Below are 20,988 nucleotides of genomic sequence, written 5' to 3' on the forward strand. Positions count from 1 at the left end.
TATGTGTCCACGTGGTTCCTTGTCCGGTCAGCCCGCGGCGGGCTCCCAAGTGCTGCCACACAGAAGGCCGGAGCTGACCTTGAAGTACTCTTTCAGGTGCCAGGCCCAGGTGCCAGGCCCAGGTGCCAGGCCCATCCAGCAGTCACACAGGGCTCCCATCTGTCACATCTGTTGTCCAGTGGGACACGTCATGATGGTGGAGCCTCACACCTACCCTGTGCAGGGGGACAGCCGCCCACCATGGCCCCCGCCTGCTGGGCGCTTGAAATGGGCCCTGACTTGGTGACCTTGTAAATCCACTGCTGTGGTCTGATGGGGCCGGAGCTGCCTTCTCCATCGTGGTGGCTCGGACGTGACTGCAGCGAGGGGACACCACAAACGGTCTGCCGCCGGGTCGCTCGTCTTGTCCAGCTGGATGGCCGTTCAGAAAAAGTAATCTTGGGCATTAGACTTTTAACCTTAAACACGAAAGTCTAGGCAGCGTAGGACTAAGATCTTCCTACTAACCAGTGCCTCTTGCATAAGGAACATCCGGGATACATTGTTTCAACAGTGATGCTGCCCTGTGGGGAGCTGCTGTGGAAGTTCGGGAGGTATTCTGGGTCACCAGTGTAGGGGACCCCATCAACGTTTAGAAGGAGCCTGGGATGATGGATGTCAGGACTGCATGGGACAGCACCGCACGTGTGAGTTGTGTGGTTCGGTCTCTGACCCCAGCACTTTCCAACAACAAAGGTCATTCACATTGGGAAACGTTACTTCAAAACATAATGTGCTTGACACGCACGCAAGTATTTTGTGCGCTTTTATAAGCTAGCTTGTTTTTGAATAGTTTTTATACTTGGAGAAAAGTTTGCAAAGATGTTACAGAAATGTGCTAAGTGACCAATGGTGTTCTTGGTTTTCCGTGGAAGTTTTCTACACTGTTTCAGGGTCCGAGCCAGGATGCCACATGGCATTTAGTTTCACACATTTTTAACATCCAGTAATTTTGTCAAAGACACCACTGTCGTAAATAGAAACTTGAAGTGTGTTTTAAGTTTAAACCGACTATAAATTCATACGCCACCTGTGGTCCTTGGCTTGCTGATCCTGCACCTCTGTCCGCGTGCATTTCCTGTCAAATGTGAAATGCCATTTGCAGGGGTCGACCTGGCAACATGAGGTCTGTCATTACACCCAAGCATTGACGTGTCGCAAGTGGGTGTCTGTGTGTATTGTTCACTGTTTTCGTTGTACTGATTTTGTGTGATTCTTCTGGTTGCTCTAGGTCAGGACTGAAGCCCCCCCCCCCCCCCGCCAGGCGCCCCAACCGGGTGTAATTTCTTAAGAGAGTAATTACAGTGTGGTATCTGAAACCACGTTAAGGAGCTTTTCATACTGTTACACGAAACACCACTGGCTCATCTTGCGCTTTGAAAGTGTCCTTTCCCCTCTGCACGATTTTGTGACCTCATGTCTTGGTTACTTGGAAATAATGGCATATACCAAGTTTGCTGCTCTAACAGCTGTTGGCACATTTCATTAAAAAATATCGAAAGGTCACATTCGTTAACAGCGATTTCATCACAGAAGCGCTGGCTATCAGGCAGGAAACGGTCAAGCAAGTTTGGAGATTTAATTTTTTGCTTAAAAGCTCGAATTTACCATTGGCGACAAATACGGTCACTTGTTTCCCTTGAAGTGATGGTTTTGGTTTCTTTTTAAGTTTGGAGAATCCCAAGTAGGCTCTGCACTGCCAGCATGGAGTCCCAACACGGTGCTTAGACACTCGAACCATGAGGTCGTGACCTGAGCCGAAATCAAGAGTGACTTTAAAAAAAAATTTTTTTTAACATTTATTTACCTACTATTTTTTAATGTTTATTTTTGAGAGAGAAAGAGTGCAAGTTGGGGACGGGCAGAGAGAGAGGGAGACACAGAATGAATCCAAAGCAGGCACCAGGCTCTGAGCTAATAGCACAGAGCCTGACGCGGGGCTCAAACCCACAAACTGCGAGATCGTGACCTGAGCTGAAGTCAGACGCTTAACCAACTGAGCCACCCAGGCGCCCCCTTTTTTTTTTAACATTTAATTTTGAGATAGAGCTTGAGCAGGGCAGGGTCCGAGAGGGAGACACAAGATCTGAAGCAGGTTCTGGGCTCCCGAGCGGTCAGCACAGAGCCTGACATGGGGCTCGAACTCACGAACTGTGAGATCATGACCTGAGCTGAAGTCGGATGCTTAACCGACTGAGCCACCCAGGTGCCCCAGAGAGGTTTGATCTGTTCATTTGTGAGAAAATGTCTGCCACGTGCCCAAGTCTAATTTCCTATATATAGCTTGTCCGGCCTTTTTTTTCACCCCAAGAAAAATGATGTCCCAACTCCTAAGTATGGGCTTTGCATAAGTAACTTACAAAGAATGCAGTATGGGAAAGGGAGAAAGAAGAACGAATTCTGGAGCAACCTGACCAAACACTGCCTAGAACCAGGTGACCCAGGTCAACATCAACAGTGATGTCCTGTTGGTATTCTGGAGCCTTGTTAAGGTGTCATGGGAAGGGCACTTGACCTCTGTGGTCTTCCTCCCTAAAACCCATCACCCCAGTGTCCGAAAACCACACCAGACAAATTCAGTTGAGGGACATTCTACAAAATACCTGACCACTACTCCTTGAAACTGCCACCAAAGTCCTCAAAAAAGGAAAGTGTGAGAAGCTCACAGCCAGAGGACTCTAAGGACTAAATATCACGGGGGGTCCTGGATGGGATTCTGAGGCAGAGAAAGGACATTAGGGAAAACATCTGAATAAAGTGTGGACTTCGTTAGGATAATGTGTTAGTGTTGGTTCTCCAGCGGTGACAAGTATACCACACTAATGTAAGATGTAACGATTCAGTCAGGAGACATGGTAATGGCATGAGGTCAGGGTGGTTGGTGAAAGTCAAAAGACGGGGTCTTTTGTCAGGTGGCATCTGCAGTGGTTCAGCAGTGGCTTTTGGTTCGGGTCTTTCCGGGAATGAATCTCAGCTATGCCATCTACTGGCTGTTTGACTTTGGGTGGGTTACTTAACCTCTCTGGGTCTCAGCTTCCCCATCTGTAGAACGGGAGAAATAGTAACATAGTTTGGTACGTACTAACTAGCGGTTGTAGCACCTATCGGGAAACCATGGGAGTCAAGGATCAAGCACGACAGGGGACACCGGACTGGCCTCATTTGCATTTTTGTGTATTTGGAATGGGGGTAACATTTCACAGAGGAGGAAGCTGCAACTCAGGGACTAAAGCGGCCCCGGGGGTGTCCACCCCAGGAGCGGCCAGGCGGGAGCTGGGCTTTGCGTTCGCGTACGTATTGCTCAAGGAAGGGCAGGAAGAGAGGGACGCAGGATTTCAGCACCGCCACCTCTCAGCTTCAGGACCCGGGTCAGAGGACAGCGGGTGGGGCAGCCCGGGGGCCGGAAGTCGGCCTTCCGACTTCCTAAGTGTGACCGACGTTAGTTCCAGCCAATGTGCTGCGTGACGACGAGCCTGGCGGCCAGTGGCGAGGCGGCATCCGGGTTCGGGGGCCCCGACGCCAGCGGGCGGGGCCTGGGAGGCAGCGGGTGGGGCGGGACGTCACGAGCGGCGGGCGCGCTGACCAATGGGCGGCGGGCCCCGCCTCCCGAGGGCGGGCCCCGGCGGGCGCGGTGACGTCACGCAGGTCGGCGCGTCCCGGCGGCCGCGGTGGCTGGGCTGGAGAGGGCGGCGGTGGCCAGCGCGGCAGAGGGCCGGCCCGGGGCGCGGAGCCGCGGAGGGTGCGGAGCGGGCGCGGCCCGTGGCCGGCGGGCTGGGGAGGCCGAGGCGGCGCTTCGGGGGCCATTGGGGGGACGTCTGGAGACCCCTGGGATAAGCGGGCCGGGGAAAGGACTGGGTCCGGGCTCGCGAGGGGCGTGGCGGCCTGGGGGACGCCGGAGCGGGGTCGTTGGGGCTGGGAGAGACCTTGGAGGGGCCTGCCCTAGAGCGTGTGCGAAGGTTGGGGGAGAGGACAACGGAGGAGACTCTCAGATGTGGCCGGGGAGACGGGCTGGGGAGCCTCTGGTACCTGGAGGGATGCCTGGGAGGAGCGGGGAAGAGTTAGTCTCCTTGGGGCGGTGGACGTCAGCGGGAGGCAAGGGCGGGCAGGGACCTTGCAGGGGCTTGGAAGCCATTTTTCAGTTCCTGAGGAATTCAGGATTGGGGGGAAGCACACGGCCGCGCAAGGTCTTAGGAGATCTGGGGCGGTCAGGGGGTTTGTGGGGGGAATGGGTGAGGCCGAGGAGGGGTTAACGTGGCTGATGGGCAGGGAGGTGGGTGTCGGGACTGGAGCACCTTAGCAAATTGGGTAGGAGTGAGGGAGCCCCTGGATTTGGGGGTGTGACGAGTGTGGGGGAACTTGCAGGAACGTAGGGGTGGGCTTTGGCTGAGCAGGTTGGGAGAAACCTAGGAAGGAGAGGCAGAGAAAGGCTGGGGCAGTGTGTGGGGAGCCAGAGGTCTGGGTCTGGCGGAGTTACGGGGCCAAGGTGGCACGGTGGGGTTGCCACCCTTTTGGGTGGTGGGGTGTGTAAGTGCGCTAACGCAGGAAAGTACCCCGCCCGCCACATGCATGTGCCTTCTGTGAGGAGCGTGGAACTTATCTCGGGGAGTGGGTGGGGGGCAGGTTGTTCTTCCCTAGGAGAAATGGCTGGCATGTCACGTCTTCCCTATTGCCCTGTCTCCTCCAGGGTCACAGCTAAGGGACTCCCTGAGATCGTGTCTCCGGCCTTTCACTGCAGGGGAAGGCACCGGAAGGCCGACTGACCACCATGTCAACATTCAGGCAGGAAGATGTGGAGGACTACTATGAGATGGGGGAGGAGCTGGGCAGGTGAGCTCTGCGCGGGCCTCGGGGGCGGGAGGGAGGCGTTGCGGGGTTTTCTGGATGGCGTCTCCCCTCCTGTCCTCTTTCCTACCCTCCGAGACGGGGTGAGTCAGTGCCATGTGCTGGTAGAAGGAATTTAGGCTCTGGGGTCAGGCGGCCCCGTCCGCAAATTCTTGCTCTGACGTTCTCTGTGCCTTTCCCTTGGGGAAACATAGCAAGCACATGGAGCCCCTAACAGAGTGCCTGCCGTGTGGCGTGAGACAGAGCGGTAGGTGGTAAAGGTCTGTCCCTCTGTGTAATCCTTTCTTGAGGGAGGTGACCGATTCCCTTGCACGTTTCCAGGAGAGGCCCCCTGTCTGGGCCCACATCCCTGCCAGTTGGTTAGCATTCTTGTGGGAAAGAGAGGAGGTTTCCCGTTCGAGCCAGGCAGCTGATTTCCTGTCCCCCGGGAGCACCGCTGCCTTGGACTAGCCAGACATCATCCTTTTTTTTTTCTTGCCGGAGCCTCAGACCTTATTTGGTGAGTTCGCTGCTGACCAGCCCTATGATGTCACCAAAAGGGAATGTAAATAACTGAGCCGGGCATCAGGCCTTGGCTGAGAAAGTATTTCAGGCCCGTTTGGGATTCTGAAGTCTCTCCTTTAGGAATTTCCTTAACAGAGTGGTAGAGAATGGAGCTCCCCTCACTCCTCCCCCAAACCTCATTCTTGTTGAAAATGTGTTAGGACCTCCTCCCGAGGGTGGCTCGGCAGAAGTCCGAAGGAAATCCGAAGGAAATATACACGTCCTGTGTATATTCCCCTTAATCCGCTATTTGCACTGTTAGGAATTGATTCAGTGGGAATGTGTGTGCGTGTGGACCCCGTGGCCTCAGAACACGGAGAGTTGCTGTAAGGATTTTTACAGCAACTTTGTATGGACAAAGGACGGGGAGCCTCTTCAGTGGCTGCCACGGAACCACCGCCCCCGTAGATGGAATACTATGCAGCCATTAACAAAGAGCCAGGCAGGGGCGTCAGGGCGGCTCTGTCGGTTAAGCCTCCGACTTCAGCTCAGGTCATGATCTGGCAGCGTGTGGGTTCGAGCCCCGCGTCGGGCTTTCTGCTGCCAGTTCAGAGCCTGGAGCCTGCTTCGGATTCTGTGTCTCCCTCTGTCTCTGCCCCTCCCCAGCTTGTACTCTGTCTCTCTCTCTCAAAAATAAATAAAAACGTTAAAAAAAAATTAGAAGAACAAAAACGAAAAAAGAGCCAGGCAACCTGTATAATGATCGCCACGTAGGAGGTATATTGAGATTTGGTAGAGGCTGTGTCAATTTTAATAATTTTAATACATTTTATTTAAGCCAACAGATCGAAGTATGACCTTTTTGCTTGCGCGGTAAAAATTACGAAGGAAAAATTCTACTGCTGTTTGTCTATGAAGCTTTGAAATCTGGTGTGTTTCTAGAAGCTGACAACACATCTCAGTTTTTCGTTGTTTTTTTTTTTTTAATATTTATTTATTTACTTTGGGGGAGGGAGGGAGGGAGGGAGGGGCAGAGAGAAGGAGAGACAGAATCCCAAGCAGGCCCCATGCTGCCAGCCCAGAACTGGGGCAGGACACAGGGCTCGATCTCACAAACCAGGAGATTGTGACCTGAGCCAAAATCAAGAGTCGGAACCTCAACCGACTGAGCCACCCCCGGTGCTCCACATCTCCGTTTGGACCGGCTTGGCCGGTGTGGCCAAGTGTGGCCGGTGGCTGTCATCTGGGACAGTGCCGCTGTATGTAAGGATCCAGAAGGTGCTTGGAGATAACATGAAATGAGGAATTAAAGGCACTGGATGCCACACAGGCTGTGGTGCAGTTTGTATAAATTATAGATGTCACTCACAAGGGGGGGCGTGGTCGTCATCCCCACTTTATGAGGAAGCGGGGGCTGAGAGGAGGGAAGCAGCTTGCCCAAGGCCATGCGGACCGCGAGTGGCCAAGTGGGCTTCGGGTCTGGAGACCAGGCCCTGCCAAGGCCAGGCGGGCTGGAACCAGAGGCGGGCATTTATTTGGCTTCCACCTGCCCACCCTGGGACGGGCCCATTAGGTGTCCCAGCGACTTGTGGCCCTGCACGTTGGAAAGAGTGTGCGTCCTTGTGCCCCAGACAGCATCCTGTGCCCTGCTCGGTTGGCACCCCTGAAGGCGGGGCCCGCAGCCCAGCTGTGTCTCCCCCGGTGTCACCGCTAACCGTCTTGGCAAATTAGCTGCTGGGCCTCGCCGTGCTGACGAGGACCATGAGTGAAGCAGGGCCACGTTTTCTTGTCCCAGGGGCCATGGGGACAAATGACCCGGAAGCAAGTTTGTATGTGTGTGTGTCTTTGGGAGGGGTCGGGGGATTCTTTCTTCCTAGCTGGAGTTCACGTTGATGGTCTCGAGAAATGACTTAGTCTGTGGGTCGACAGGTGTGGACTTCGCTCTGGCTTCCGCCTCGTAGAGTGGCGTTTGTGCCCCTCTCGGCTCGCGCGGCCCAGTAGTGTGACTGGGGGCAGCAGGCATTCGTGCTTTCCCAGCGCTGGAGGCGGGGAGTCTGAAGATCAAGGCGTCGGCAGGGCTGGTTCCTCCTGAGCTCTCTGTCCTGGGTGTGCAGACGACCACCTTCTCCCTATGGCCTCACAGGGCTGTGCGTCTGTCTGTGCATCTGTGTCCTACTCCCCTCTTACAGGGACACCGGTCAGATTGGATTCAGGTCCACTCCTGTGAGCTCGTTTTTTTGTTGTTGTTTTAAATGTTTATTTCTGAGAGAGAGAGAAAGAGAGACACAGAGTGCGGGCAGGGGAGGGGCAGAGAGAGAGGGAGACACAGAATCCGAAGCAGGCTCCAGGCTCCGAGCTGTCAGCACAGGGCCCGCCGCTGGGCTCGAACTCACGGACTGTGAGATCGTGACCTGAACCGAAGTTGGATGCTCAATCGACTGAGCCCCCCAGGCACCCCCACTGTGAGCTCATTTTAATTTAATCACCTCTTTAGAAAGGCCCTGTCTCTGGATAGTCCCATTCTGACGTGCTGGGGGTTAGGGCTGACACATGGACTTTTGGGGGACACGGTTCACCCTTTAGTAGTGTCTTTCTTCCTGTTCCCATGAGCTCTGCCTGACTCGTCTCCATTTGTTGGCTCCGCTTAGATACAGCAGGGGAAGGGCGCCTGGATGGCACAGCCAGTTAAGCATCCAGCTCGGTTTTGGCTCATGATCTCACGGTTCGTGGGTTCGAGCCCTGCATCCTGCTCTGTGCTGCCACATGGGGCCTGCTTGGGATTGTCTGTCTGTCTCTTCTCCCCACCCCTTCCCCGCTCACACACACCCTTCCTCTCTTAAAATGAACTTTAAAAAAAAGTAAAGCAGGGAAAAACAATCCTTGTATTTGAAAATGAGGCCACAGGTCCAGCACTTAGCACAGTGCTATGTGGTGAGTGTTTGGCATCTGATGTCATTACCATGGGGGAGTTGTGATGGGACGGGAGGTGGGCCTGGAGGAATTAGCTGGGCTGGTGCAGGCAGAGGAGAGGGGCAGGCGTTTCGGGTGGGGGGAGTGTTAGTGGAGACGTGGGGGGTGGCAGGAGCATAATGTCCCAAGGGACTGCTGGGGCAGATCAGGGGGCACGGGGCGAGGCCTGATCAGGAACGCTTTGCCTTTCTCGGCTGACCTGTGCACTTGGCTCTCAGATCAGTGCTTGAGTCTCCCATCAGCACTGTAACAACTCACCGTGATTTAGTGGCCTAGAAGGGCTGGAAGTCAGGAGTCTAAAACGGGCCTGGTACCCCCCGGGGCCCCAGGGAGACCCCTCTCCGGCCTTTTCCGGCTTCCAGCGATGCCACAGCCTTGGCTCTCGGCCGCTCCTCCGTCCTCAATGGCCAGCAGCGTGGGGTCCACCCGTCTCTCTGCCTTCCTCCTGTGAGGACCTCTTGAGGACGCTGGGCACCCCCCGGGCACCGAGGGTCACCCCCAGCGTCTCAGGGGCCTTGGCTTGCTCCCTCCTGCAAGGTCCCTTTTGTCGTGAGAGTGCTGTATTTACAGGTTCTGGGGATTTGGACGTGGGTGTCTTTGGAGGGACTGTTGTTCAGCCCGCCATGTTAGGATTAATTTTGCATCTCCCACTGACCCACCTTGAACTTCACCCATCTTCCAATTGTGTGTGCGTAGAGCACATCTGTGACGCCACCGTGGGTGGGTCCGCTTCCCGGACAGACCCGGTTGGGTCCCTCGGTCTTTTTTGAGGTCCGTGTTGGCTTGGCAAAGGTGCCCCAACCTCTGTCTGTTCCCAGGGTCGTTCTGGCCGGCCTGCCCTCCCTCTGCCGTCGCCAGCTTCAGAGGGCCTGGCCGCCCCCGTCTCTGCCCTTCCTTCCTCTACGCTCTCTCCCTCATTTCCCCGAGATCTCATGTAGCCTGTTTTCTCTCGAGCCCTGGAGGTGCCGTGAAGTTTTCTGTCTGGAACGTGTACTTTCTGTCTTGGAATTGGTCCCCGCTGATGTGGACAGAGCAAACTGTGGCCTTTGGGCCAAATCCGGCCCAGCCTAGTGTGGTCCTGCCTGCCTGGGAGCCTGGAATGGTTCTTTATTTTTTTTTGAAAGGTTGTAAAAACACACAAGAATTATGACAGAAACCACATGGCCCGTAAGGCTAAAAATATTCGCTGTCTGGCCTTTTTCAGTCAGCTCTTGAGTTAAAGTAAGTTCATGTAACTAAGTTCCTGGATAGCAGAATAATTTGGACGTTGGACAGCTCCCCAGAGTGCATCGAATAGGCTTTCTGTCTCTCTTTTAGTAGCAGCTGTCTTGAGATGTAATTCACATACTGTACAGTTCACCCCTTTCAAGTGTGCAAGTTAGTGATCGTCGGTGTATTCACAGGGTTTTGCAGCCATCTCTCCAAATAATTCCAGAACATTCCATCACCCTAAAAAGAAGCCCCGTCCCTGTCAGCAGTCACTCCCGCCCCCGGCCCCCACGAGCCCCCTTCCCGTCCGTGGAGGAGCCCGTTCTGGACGTTTCACACACGCGGACTCACACCCCGCGTGGCCTCTCGTGTCTGGTTCCCTCCCTGAGCGTCGTGTGTTCGGGGCCCGTCCGCGGGGCGGCGGGGGTGGGCGCCTCGCTCCTGCTGGTGGCGGAGGGACTTGTGCATGTGTGGTGGACGCGTTATGTGTCCATTCATCTGCTGATGGACACAGGTTGTGTCCCCCTTTTAGGCTCTCGCGAATCCTGCTGACGTAGGATTTGTGTTCACGCTTCTCTGTGGATTCGTGTTGTCCTTCCTCCTGGGGGGACACCTGGGGCGGGATTGCCGAGGCGCCTGGAACCGGTGCTTAAGCTCTCGGGGAACCGCCAGCCTGTTTCTGTGGGCGCACTCCGGTCCCCTGTCCTCTCTTTGTCAGCTTGAAAATGGGTGCGTTCCTTTTACTTGGCCGGTTGTGTAAGAAGCTCCTTCAAAGTCAGTGGCTTATTTCTTTTCTCTTAGATTTTTAAACATGATGAAATAGGCTGGAAAGTCGAGTTTGTATAGAATTGTGTCACTTAAAAGTAAAGACCCCCTCTTGGCTGCCCCAGCCCTCTGCCCCCCTGAGACACAGGTGGCGTATGGGGTGGTGAGTGTTGGGTGCGAGCCCTTGGCTTCCTGCCCACGCGGAAGTACCTGTGCGCGTCCCAGCGGCACGGGCTCCCCGAGCGGGTCCTCAGCGTGTCTCCTGTCACCCGCTTTCTCCTGGCCCCACGGTGGACTCCCGCTCCCTTCCGTAAGCCCCGAGCTGTGTCCCTTTCCTTCTGTGGCACACAGATGCCACGCAGCCACCAGACTGCACCTGCCACGTGGACTCCCGGAGGGGCGGGGCTGGGAGGTGCAGTCCCAGAAGGTTCTGGAAGTCCGCAACCTTCCCGCTCCCCCGCCCCCCCGGCCCTCACGGGGTCCCGCTCACGCCGCTGTCCCCGCAGCGGCCAGTTTGCCATTGTGCGGAAATGCCGGCAGAAGGGCACCGGGAAGGAGTACGCGGCCAAGTTCATCAAGAAGCGTCGCCTGTCGACCAGCCGGCGGGGGGTCAGCCGGGAGGAGATCGAGCGGGAGGTGAACATCCTGCGGGAGATCCGACACCCCAACATCATCACGCTGCACGACATCTTCGAGAACAAGACGGACGTGGTGCTCATCCTGGAGCTGGTCTCGGGCGGGGAGCTCTTCGACTTCCTGGCGGAGAAGGAGTCGCTGACGGAGGACGAGGCCACCCAGTTCCTCAAGCAGATCCTGGACGGCGTCCACTACCTGCACTCGAAGCGCATCGCCCACTTCGACCTCAAGGTGAGCCGAGCGGGGGCCCGGCCGGGGCGGGTGACCTGGGGCGTGGGGGCGGCAAGGGGCTCCGGCTCAGAGCGCGCCCACGGGCTGCTGCTGCCGGGGGTGGGGGGGACGCAGACCGCCTCGGCCTGGGCCCGGTGGGGGTGCGGGGCCGGCTGGGCAGCGGTATCCTCCTTCTCCCGCAGCCAGAGAACATCATGCTGCTGGACAAGAACGTGCCCAACCCACGCATCAAGCTCATCGACTTCGGCATCGCCCACAAGATCGAGGCGGGGAACGAGTTCAAGAACATCTTCGGCACCCCCGAGTTCGTGGGTACGGCTCCGTGCGGCGCCTCGGGCCTGGGTCCCGCCCTCGGGTGTCCTCTCCCGAGCCCTGGTGTCCGGCCTCCTGCCCCCCCCCGCCAGGCGGTCCCTGCAGGCGGGCTGTGCCACCCGCTCCCCGTGGCCGCGTCCCCGGGGCTGCCTCAGGTGCACCCGGCGTCCGACCCCACGCCGTCTCTCTCCCCGTCCCCGCAGCTCCCGAGATCGTCAACTACGAGCCCCTGGGTCTGGAGGCAGACATGTGGTGAGTGGCGGGGGGTTGGGGTGGGGGTGGGGGGCTGGCCCACGCCCTGGGACGAAGCACCCGAACCCCCCTAGCTATCCGTGAGCACTGCCAGGCCACAGCCGCAGGGGGGATGTGGCCCATCTGCTGGGTGTGGGCAGGACAGACCGTCGACTTAGAACGGGGCTCGGCAAACGATGGCCCGGCGGCCAGAGCGGGTCTGTGGGTCCCGAGTGGTCTTCTTGTGTTTAAGGCGTTGTTAAAAATGAAACAGGCAGCAGAGACTGGGAGCCTTAAAGCCCGAAACGTTGGTTGTCTCACTCTTCGTGGAGCTTGTCAACCCGCCTTCGAGCCCACGCCTGCACCCCCCCAGCCCCCCCAATTTGAGCCTTGGCAGGTGGTGTGGGCAGATGAGCTCATATCTCGCCCTGAGACGCCAGGGCGGGAGAGACAGAGGCCCTCGGTGGAGGCCTTGCAGACCCTGAAGGAGAGGGGGCCGTGGGCTTCTGGATCCCCAGCCGTTGAGAGATTCTGGGAATTGGGGTGCTGAGCGCCGCCACTGAGCTGACTGTCCTTCTCGTGTGTTCTCTCCAGGAGCATTGGTGTCATCACCTACATCCTGTGAGTGCCTGCTTGGGGCCTCCTGCTTCTCCTGGGGCCCTGCTGGGGCAGGATGCTGGGTGGCTGGGTGGGTGAATGAATTTGTGCAGGAGGGAAAGGTGTGAGTTCAGAAGGCCCCACACCCCCTGGTGCAGGGCCGAGTGGGGACCGCGTGTGTCCTCCCTCCCTGCTGGCCAGCAGCCCGGCCCGGCCTCACTCCCTGGGTGCCGCGTTTGGGTTGTTCCTCGCCTCCACCCCTGCGCCAGGCAGGCTCCCCCTGCGTTTTCCTCCCTCGTCAGGTGGCACAGCGATCCACCCTGACGGTGCCTTACGATGGGCTTTTTCATAGTTTTAGGTTCTTAAGTATTGAAGAAAGGCTAGACTTTCAAAACAGCTACAAAACCAGTGTGGTTTCTGTGCCCCTCACCCGTCTTCCCATGACGCTGGCATCTTTTTGTCGTCGTCGTTGTTAAGTTTACTCGGAGGGAGGGAGAGAGAGCGTGAGCACCTGAGGGTCAGGGAGAGAGGATCCCGAGTTCCACCGGCCGGTGCAGAGCCCCCACCCAAGGCTCCGTCTCACGACGGCGAGATCGTGACCTGAGCTGAAATCGAGAGTCAGACGCCTGACTGACCGAGCCCCCCGGGTGCCCCCAGATGAGTACTCCTCCCTGTCCGTCACAGTGCCGTGTGCCCAGAGCCCCAGGGGGCGGTGGTGTGGCCCCCCCAGCGCAGCTCATTAGGAAGGCCCACGATGTCCTTGTGTGGTCTCTCGGGCTGTGCCCGGACCGTGTGTGGACGCACTCGGCAGGGATTCCCCCGCGGGTTGTCAGTGTGGCCTCTGATTGCTGAACATTTGGGGGACGTGCTTCGAGCTTCCTTAGAGACTTCTGCCCGCTCGTTTTGAGTCCCCGTCGGAGGCTGGGCGCGAGGTTTCTGTGCTGTGTGGTGGGAGGCTAGGGGCCGGGGTGCGCGGGAGGCCCGGGGGGTGGCGCAGGCTGCGGCGTGTCGGTGGGGCGAGTACAGGGGCCACTGAGCCCCGTGCCCGTCTTCCAGTCTGAGCGGCGCCTCCCCGTTCCTGGGCGAGACAAAGCAGGAGACCCTGACCAACATCTCGGCCGTGAACTACGACTTCGACGAGGAGTACTTCAGCAACACCAGTGAGCTGGCCAAGGACTTCATCCGCCGGCTGCTTGTCAAAGACCCCAAGTAGGAGCGCTGGCCGGGCAGAGGGCCGGGGGGGGGGGGGGGGCGGGCAGGGGAGGCCGCTGGTCCACGAGAGCACATCCTCGTGCTGTCCCCTCCTCGTCACTGGGAGTCGGGCATGGCCTGGCAGCGGGCCAGTGGACGGCTTAGCTCGGTCCCCGCCGTGACTTTAAGAGCTGTGAATGGATCCTTGTTGAGAATCCTGGTTGAGAGCTGTGACTCCTGTTGAAGGTAGGTTTCGTGGGCAATTGCAGACTCCTGGGGGTCTTCTCCTAGGGAGGACTAAAGCTTCCGGCATCACGGAGCCCTCCTTCCCAGAGAGGTGCTCCTCCCAGAGTCCTCCCTGGCCCGAGCCGCCCATTCTTGCCGCCTGCCTGTCCCTCCTGTGGGCGCCGGAGTTGGCGAGACCCAGCGTTAGGTCCCGCCCCCGGTAACAAAACCGCTCGGAAAGCGTGACGACCCCAGAGCAGCAGGCCTCTTGATGGGCTCCTTGCTGGCTGATCCGAGCGGATGCTCTGAGGTTGCAGGTAGTTCCAAGGTCATTTCAGGGACTTGCCCCCGGCTGGAGGGGCGTCCCCAGGGGGCCAGTGTCTGTGAGCCGTGTGAGGTGGGGGCAGGGAGCCGAGCTGCGGGGGGAGGGCCCAGAAAACCCCTTCCCTGTTCTGTTCTCCCCGCCAGCCTCGTCGGGGGATGGGGACGTGGCGGGCATGTGACTAACCAGGGGGGGGGGGGGGGGCTTTTCTAGGAGAAGAATGACCATCGCCCAGAGCCTGGAGCATTCCTGGATCAAGGTGAGATGGGCGGGGCTGCTCCCTCCCCAGGACGGCAGGTGTGATCAGGCCTGAGTGTCGGGCAGGGTCCCCAGGGGAGTGGACCCGGCTGGCAGAGGGCGGGGTGTGCACGGGGATGGTGTGGGAGCCCCGCCGTGTGATACCCGGTGGGGTACCCAGCCCCTCTGCACGCGGCACGGCTCCCTGCACCGAAACTTCCAGAACGGGGTGGCCTCTCGGCCGGGCGCGGCAGTCTTCTGTAAAGGGCCAGGCGGCCCGTGACTCCTTCCCCTGGGTCTCTGGCAGGGAAATGCCGGAACCAGCCCCCTCCCCCACCCCCCCCGCGAAGGGGCGGGGCCGTGTGCCGGTAAGACTTTCTTTAGGCGCCGCCCGCCTCAGGCCCCGCCTCTCCCTCCGCAGGCGATCCGGCGGCGGAACGTGCGGCGGGAGGACGGCGGCCGGAAGCCGGAGCGGCGGCGCCTGAAGACGGCGCGCCTCAAGGAGTACACCATCAAGTCGCACTCGAGCATGCCCCCCAACAACACGTACGTCAGCTTCGAGCGCTTCTCCAAGGTGCTGGAGGAGGTGGCCGCGGCGGAGGAGGGCCTGCGCGGCCTGGAGCACAGCCGGCGCCTGTTCCACGAGGACATCGAGGCGCTGACGGCCATCTACGAGGAGAAGGAGGCCTGGTACCGGGAGGAGAACGAGAGCATCGGCCAGGACCTGCGGCGGCTGCGGCAGGAGCTGCACAAGACCGAGGCGCTGCGGCGGCAGGCCCAGGAGGAGGCCAAGGGCGCCCTGCTGGGGGCCAGCGGGCTCAAGCGCCGCTTCAGCCGCCTGGAGAACCGCTACGAGGCCCTGGCCAAGCAGGTGGCCTCCGAGGTGCGCTTCGTGCAGGACCTGGTGTGCGCCATGGGGCAGGAGAAGCTGCAGGCCGGGGGGTGCGGCCTCCGCTAGGGGCGGGCGGGCGGGGCCGGGAACCCGAGGCCGCCCTCCCCCGGCTCAGCCCCTCTGTCCTGCGGCTTCCGGGTCAGCGTCCCCTGGGGAGCCCCGGGAGCCCCGCGAGCGCGGGGTACCGCGGGACAGAGCCGGCCAGGCGGCGCAGGGCCAGCCGCGTGCAAGGCCTGGGCCTGGAGCTCGGAACCCGGGGGCGGGCGGGGTCTCACCTGCCTCTGCCGGACGCCGAGGTCCCACCTCTTCTAGAGACGAGAGGCAGCTTCTGACCCGGCCCCCTCGGCCCCCAGCCCTCCCTGCGCCCCCTGGGCTGAGCTGGCACCAGGGCCCGAGCTGAGGAGATGGCCCAGCCCTTGAGGCGTCGGTTTGGGGCGGGTGGCGAGGGGGCGTGAGGCTGGACGCGGGACCCTGATGCAGAAGCTGTGTCTGTCCCTCTCTGAGGCCCAGGCGGCCCCAGGTGCCGGGTCAGGAGCCATCGCTGCCCCTCACTCCTCTCTGCCGTGCCTGTCACAAAGCGCACGCGATGACCCACACGGCCCGGCCACGCCCCTGCCTCCCGTCCCAGTGCTGCCTTCCGAATTGTGGGGTAGTCGCCCCCAGAGTGCTCTGCGAAGGCCCAGTGTCCCCCGAGTGCCCCGCGAGCCCCTGAGGCTGCTTGCGGCCGGCCGAACCCTCCCCGCTGGGCCAGAGAAGGTGGAGGAGGGGCTGCAGGGGCAGTGCCCGCACCCGCCACTAGGTGCCGCCCTCGAGCAGGGCCCTGCGCCCCAGGGAACGTGCCCCAAGGTCCCGGATTCACCAAAACGAGGCTCTCTGGCCGCGTGCTCTGCACTTGTGCCGCGGTTTGGGTTAAGCGAGTGACATCTGTGTGGCCCCTCCGTAGCCCGAGAGGAGTTCTCCGGACAGAGGCCAACCTGGCCCGGGGGCGGGAGGAGCCCCCTGAGGTGTCCTCCCGTGTGCCTAGGCCCGTCCCCAGCGCCGGGGTGGGGCCCGCTGTGTACCCGTCTGCGAGCTCTGTGTATCACACGTGCATGTGCCTAAAGGAAATAAAGCCCCGCTTCCCCGACACGTGGCTGCTTTCTGTGCTCAGGCCCCGGCCGGGGCAGCCAGTCTGGTGGCCACCCGGTGCCACGGCCGCGCCTGGCTCTCGTGTCTCTTCTCCTCCACTGCTGCCCCCATGCTCTTTGGGAAGACGAGGGCAGACCTGGGGGGCCTCGGAGGCTGCCCTGATCTTGGGGTTTGGCAGGTCTCACTTGCGATGGAAGCTTCCAGACAGCTGGAACGAAGTCAGAGGGGCCTTCTGTCCCTCTGTGCCGCCTCAGATGCTGCCGGGCCCCAGTGCCCCAGCGTGAGGACGCCGGCACAGAGGTCACCCCGTCCGCTGGGAAGGGATGGGGGGGGGGGTCCTTGTTCCCCCTGCTGCTGCCTCTGGGTCTGGCACGTGGTTCCAAAAAGGGAATGCTTTTTACTTTCTTCCCGGGAGCTGGAGCTCTGGGGTCAGTGGTGCCCTATCCTTTCATTACCTCGTGCCCTACACCCAGGGGCGCATCTCTCCTCACTCGTGTTCTGTTTTTACTTTAACCAAAAGGAAAACATTGAGATCCGACTTACCATCGCTCCTTTTTAATCTCTTTTGGGGGAACAACCTCAAGTTTTAGCATTTCAGTAGATTTCAGCTCACTGACTGCTGAGCTCAGTCGGGTCTCCCCCGTTCGTCCCTGACTGTCCTTTACGGCCGGCTCGTCCAGCCCAGGACCTGGTCTGGCCCTTTGGGGTTCAAGGTGATGACTGAGCGGCACGGCCCCTTGGGTCACGTGGCACAGAGCCGGCCGTGGGGGGGGGCGCCCTGGTGTGTGTAACGTGTGTAAGGTCGGCAAGCCGCACCCGTCTGCCACATGGCACCAGATGGCCTCCAGACCCCCCGGGGGCCCAGGGACCGCTGGACGGCACCCGTCCAGCCAGTGCTGAGCAGGTCTCGCCCATTCCGGGCACTGTGGCGGGTGCTGGGCGATGGCTGCGGAGGGTTGAGACGACGTCTGTCCTGACGTGGGAGAGGAGGGAGTAGTGAGACCGGGTACAAACCGACATCCGCTTTGTCCAGGGTCTGCCCGGCTGCGGGCCTGGATTCCCAGCGTCTCCTCGGGATAACGGGCAGGTGTCCTTGCTTTGCAAACACTCGGCCCCACCCCCTCCTACCTGGGGAGGGGTGTCCACGGGGAGCCCCTCTGGGGCCACACCACACCTAGCCAGGGCGTCCGGCCGGTGCAAGCACTTTGCGGAGCCTGGGGCTAACGTAGTTATTGACTCTGACCTTGGCCCGCAGGCTCTGATCTCTGCCCCTGCTATCGCTCCTCGAGGGCGGGCTGGCCCAGTAGGGGTTTCTGACCACCAGAATACAGCGGAGGTGACGAGGTCCGTCCCCCCATCAGGCCACATAAGACTGTGGCTTCCGTTTTGCTGGCGGACTGTCCCTTGCTGGCTTTCACGAGCGAGCTGCCATGTCGCAGGCCCAGATGGCAAGGGGCAGCCAGCAAGGAAGAAGGCCCACCAGCCGCGTGAGTGGCCCTAGGAGCGGACCCCTCCCCAGTGGAGCCGTCGGGTAGAACCCAGGCCTGGCTGGCACCTGGATCGTGGCCTCCCGGGTGACGCTGAGCCTCAGACCCGGGCGGGCTACATCGGGACCCCTGACCCACAGAGACTGGAGACACCCTGTTACTGGAGATGCCGTCTGGTTTTTCCTTGTGCAAAATAGGGGTGTCGTCGTGCTTGTTTCTTGATTGGGGGGGGACAGACTATGGGAACCACGGGTTGCCTTCCTCCCGCCCTTCGGTTGGCTCAGATCTTGGCTGTGGTGTGTGAAGTTCGCCGGAGGAAGGGTTTGAAACTGGTGTTTGTCTCGGGGCGCCTGGGGGGCGCAGGCGGTTAAGTGATCTTAGCGTTCGGCTCAGGTCATGATCTCGCAGTTTGTGGGTTCGAGCCCCGCGTCGGGCTCCGTGCCGACTGCTTCGGATTCTGTGTCTCTCAAAAATAAATAAGCATTAAAAAATAAACGGGTCATCTAGTAAGTAGGCTGTTGCCCTGTGAGCTGTGCTAGCAAATTACGGATCCCGAGCAGGGGTGGTGCGGGCCCCAGTTTGAAAACCGGTTGGTCGGGAAGACAGGAGGCTTGGATTCGGGACAAGCGGAAGGCCTGTGGGGCTGAGCCCGGACCTCGGGCAGAGCGTTACGCCCGCTGAATGAGGGGGCTCCATGCATGGTGTCAGGGGCACGGTGGGAGGGGAGAGCAGAACGTTCTGGTTGGATCCCGGTCGGCAGCAGAGGGACCCCGGGGCCCAGTGGGTGGCAGAGGGGTAACGGGGGGGGGGGGTTTGCACCCAGGGTGGCTCCCGTGGGTTGAAGTGTGTTCCCCGGAAAGAGAAGCGGTTCCGAAACCCTGGAACGTGGGCCTGGTGCTGGTGTCTCGAGTCGCCTTGTGCCCGGCCATTTCCAGCCTGCGGCCCCCTCGGGCGGGGATGTGCCCAGGTTGAGATTTCGTCCGCGGCCTGGCCCTCGACGGAGGCCCTGTCTCGCTCCCCCAGCAGAATCTGGCCCATCCGCTCCCACCTTCAGGACCAGGCGCGGCCGACGGCAGCAGGTGGGCGAGAGGCCGCTTGGCCGGGCCAGTGGGCGGTGGGGAAGAGGGTCAAGAGGGCCGGGCACCCGGGTTGAGGCAGGGGAGGGGCTCCGGGGGGCCCGAGCAGGCCGGGGCCACCACCTCGGGCGGCGCTGTCCTGAGGTGTGGACGATCTTGCTGCTTCCGTCGAGATCTGTCGTGGGGGCCCCTCCGTGGAAGATGGTGGGCAGGTGCCACAGGGGCCACGTGGGGCCACAGCGGAGCCACTTGCTGTCTGCAAGGGGAGGCAGACAGCTTCGAAGGCCGCCCCGTCGGGCTCCCGGCTCTTGGCCAACACACTACCTGCCCGTGTTGCCAGTCGTGCCCTCCCTCAGGGACGGTGGCCCCATCCGTGTCCCTCGCCAGCAGTGAAGGATGAAGGAAAGGCGTGTTGGGGGCAGCAAGCGGGCGCCCCTGAGCATGAATCCTCTTAGACGGGGGGGGGGGGGGGTCGCCATGCTGGGTCCCTGGGGTGCCGTCTTTCCTGCAGGTGGGGGGCAGGCGACGTGCCCTGTGTCCCCGCCCAGGGTCGTGAGCAGGTGCAGGGAGGAGGGCAGGGCCGGCCAAGCCCACGGCTCCTGCGCACATGGGGCGCTGCTGTTAATAACGGGGCGGGGGGGGGCGCCTATGAAGCCGCCCTGCCAGCCCCGAGATGCTCCTTCGGCCCCGGAGGCCTTTAGCGCCCCCTTGTGAGAGAAAAAGAAAAGTCAGTCCCCAAACCTCTCCGTCCGGCCCGCGCAGCGGCTTGGAAAGTGAGACACAGACCAACAGCGTCGTGTCGGGCTCTGTGCCGACAGCTCGGAGCCCGGAGCCTGCTTCGGATTCCGTGTCTCCCTCTCTCTCTGCCCCTCCCCTGCTCACGCTCTGTCCCTCTCTTTCTCTCTCAAAAATAAACATTAAAAAAAATAAAAGGATTTCACTCACAGACCCTGAAGTTTGAATTCCACACGGTCTGTGCTTCCCACAGATTTTTTTTAACGTTTTTCTTTATTTACCTCGATAGAGACTTGCAAGTCGGGGAGGGGCAGAAAGAGGAGGAAGAGAGAACCCCAAGCAGGCTCCGCGCTGTCCGTGCGGACCCCGATGGGGGCTTGAACCCGCGAACCGTGAGATCAGACCCGAGGCCGAAGTCGGACGCCTCCGCGAGCAAGCCACCCAGGTGCCCCCAAAATTAGCCATTTTTAAGTGAATGATTCCCTGGCATATGGTGCATTCCCGGTGTTCTGCAACCACCACCTCTAATTCCAGAACATTCCATCACCCCCACAAAGAAGCCCTGTCTCCACTAGCCGTCGCGATCCCTCCCCCGCCTCCGGCACCCCGGAGGCGAGTTGTTCTCGCTTGTCTTCTGTTCCAGTGAAATCTTTCTGTCCGTCTTTGCGCTCCGAATGGGTCTTTTGTGTGCGTGATTTTGACCCTGAGGACTTCCCAAAAGGAACCACCGGTTCAGAGTCCTGGGTTCGAGTTCTGGTTCTGCCACTCGCCAGCTGGGTGAGCACCCCCCCAACCCTTGCCTCTCAGGGCCTCGCCACCCTTCTCCGGGGTTGGGGAGCAGGGCTGGGAGGCCTCTGGAGACCAGGGCCAGGGGCTTCATCTTCGGCTTGTAACAGCTCCCTCTCACCCATGGCCTCAGTTTCCCCATTTGTCCCAAGTGGCTCGAATCACTGATCTCCTGCCTTCCTCTTTCATTCATTCCTTCCCCTACCGTTTAGGGGGCCCCTGCCTTGTGGGGTACTGGGGACACAGCGGAGAATAAGATGTACCTGGCCCTCCCTGTGTAGAGGGAGGGGGTGGAGGAACCAGAAAGACTTCCTGGAGGAGGGGCCGTCCAAGTGGATACACAGTGATTTAGGCAAAGCAGGCCAGAGGGAGGAGGCTTGGATAAGACAAAGGGGTTCAGGGAAGTGAAAACAGGATGTGCAAAGACCCTGTGGCACCAGCTCCGACCGCAGGGGAGCAGGTAAATGAGGGGTAGGGGCAGGCCACCCTCCCCCTCCCTCTCCCCACCTCCCTTCATGAAACCTTCTGGAGGTGGGGGCTCAAACCCAAAGAGAGCCTCTCTCCCTATGCTTGGGGCCTTCCCACCCCTGCTCC

The 20,988-nt window shown here is 60.2% G+C and overlaps 1 protein-coding gene across 1 annotated transcript; it reads left to right on the forward strand.

Moving 5' to 3' along the window:
* The first annotated feature begins 3,641 nt into the window (after positions 1-3,641).
* On the forward strand, positions 3,642-15,258 carry DAPK3 (death associated protein kinase 3). The gene is made up of 9 exons (XM_027049598.2): positions 3,642-3,778; positions 4,724-4,866; positions 10,815-11,175; positions 11,358-11,487; positions 11,691-11,739; positions 12,313-12,339; positions 13,372-13,524; positions 14,267-14,312; positions 14,712-15,258. The coding sequence occupies exons 2-9, from the start codon at positions 4,805-4,807 to the stop codon at positions 15,246-15,248; spliced, it is 1,365 nt and encodes a 454-aa protein (XP_026905399.1). The 5' UTR covers positions 3,642-3,778; positions 4,724-4,804; the 3' UTR covers positions 15,249-15,258.
* Positions 15,259-20,988: the final 5,730 nt, after the last annotated feature.

This window comes from Acinonyx jubatus, chromosome A2, assembly GCF_027475565.1.
Source record: "Acinonyx jubatus isolate Ajub_Pintada_27869175 chromosome A2, VMU_Ajub_asm_v1.0, whole genome shotgun sequence".
In the NCBI taxonomy this organism is placed as follows: domain Eukaryota; kingdom Metazoa; phylum Chordata; class Mammalia; order Carnivora; family Felidae; genus Acinonyx; species Acinonyx jubatus.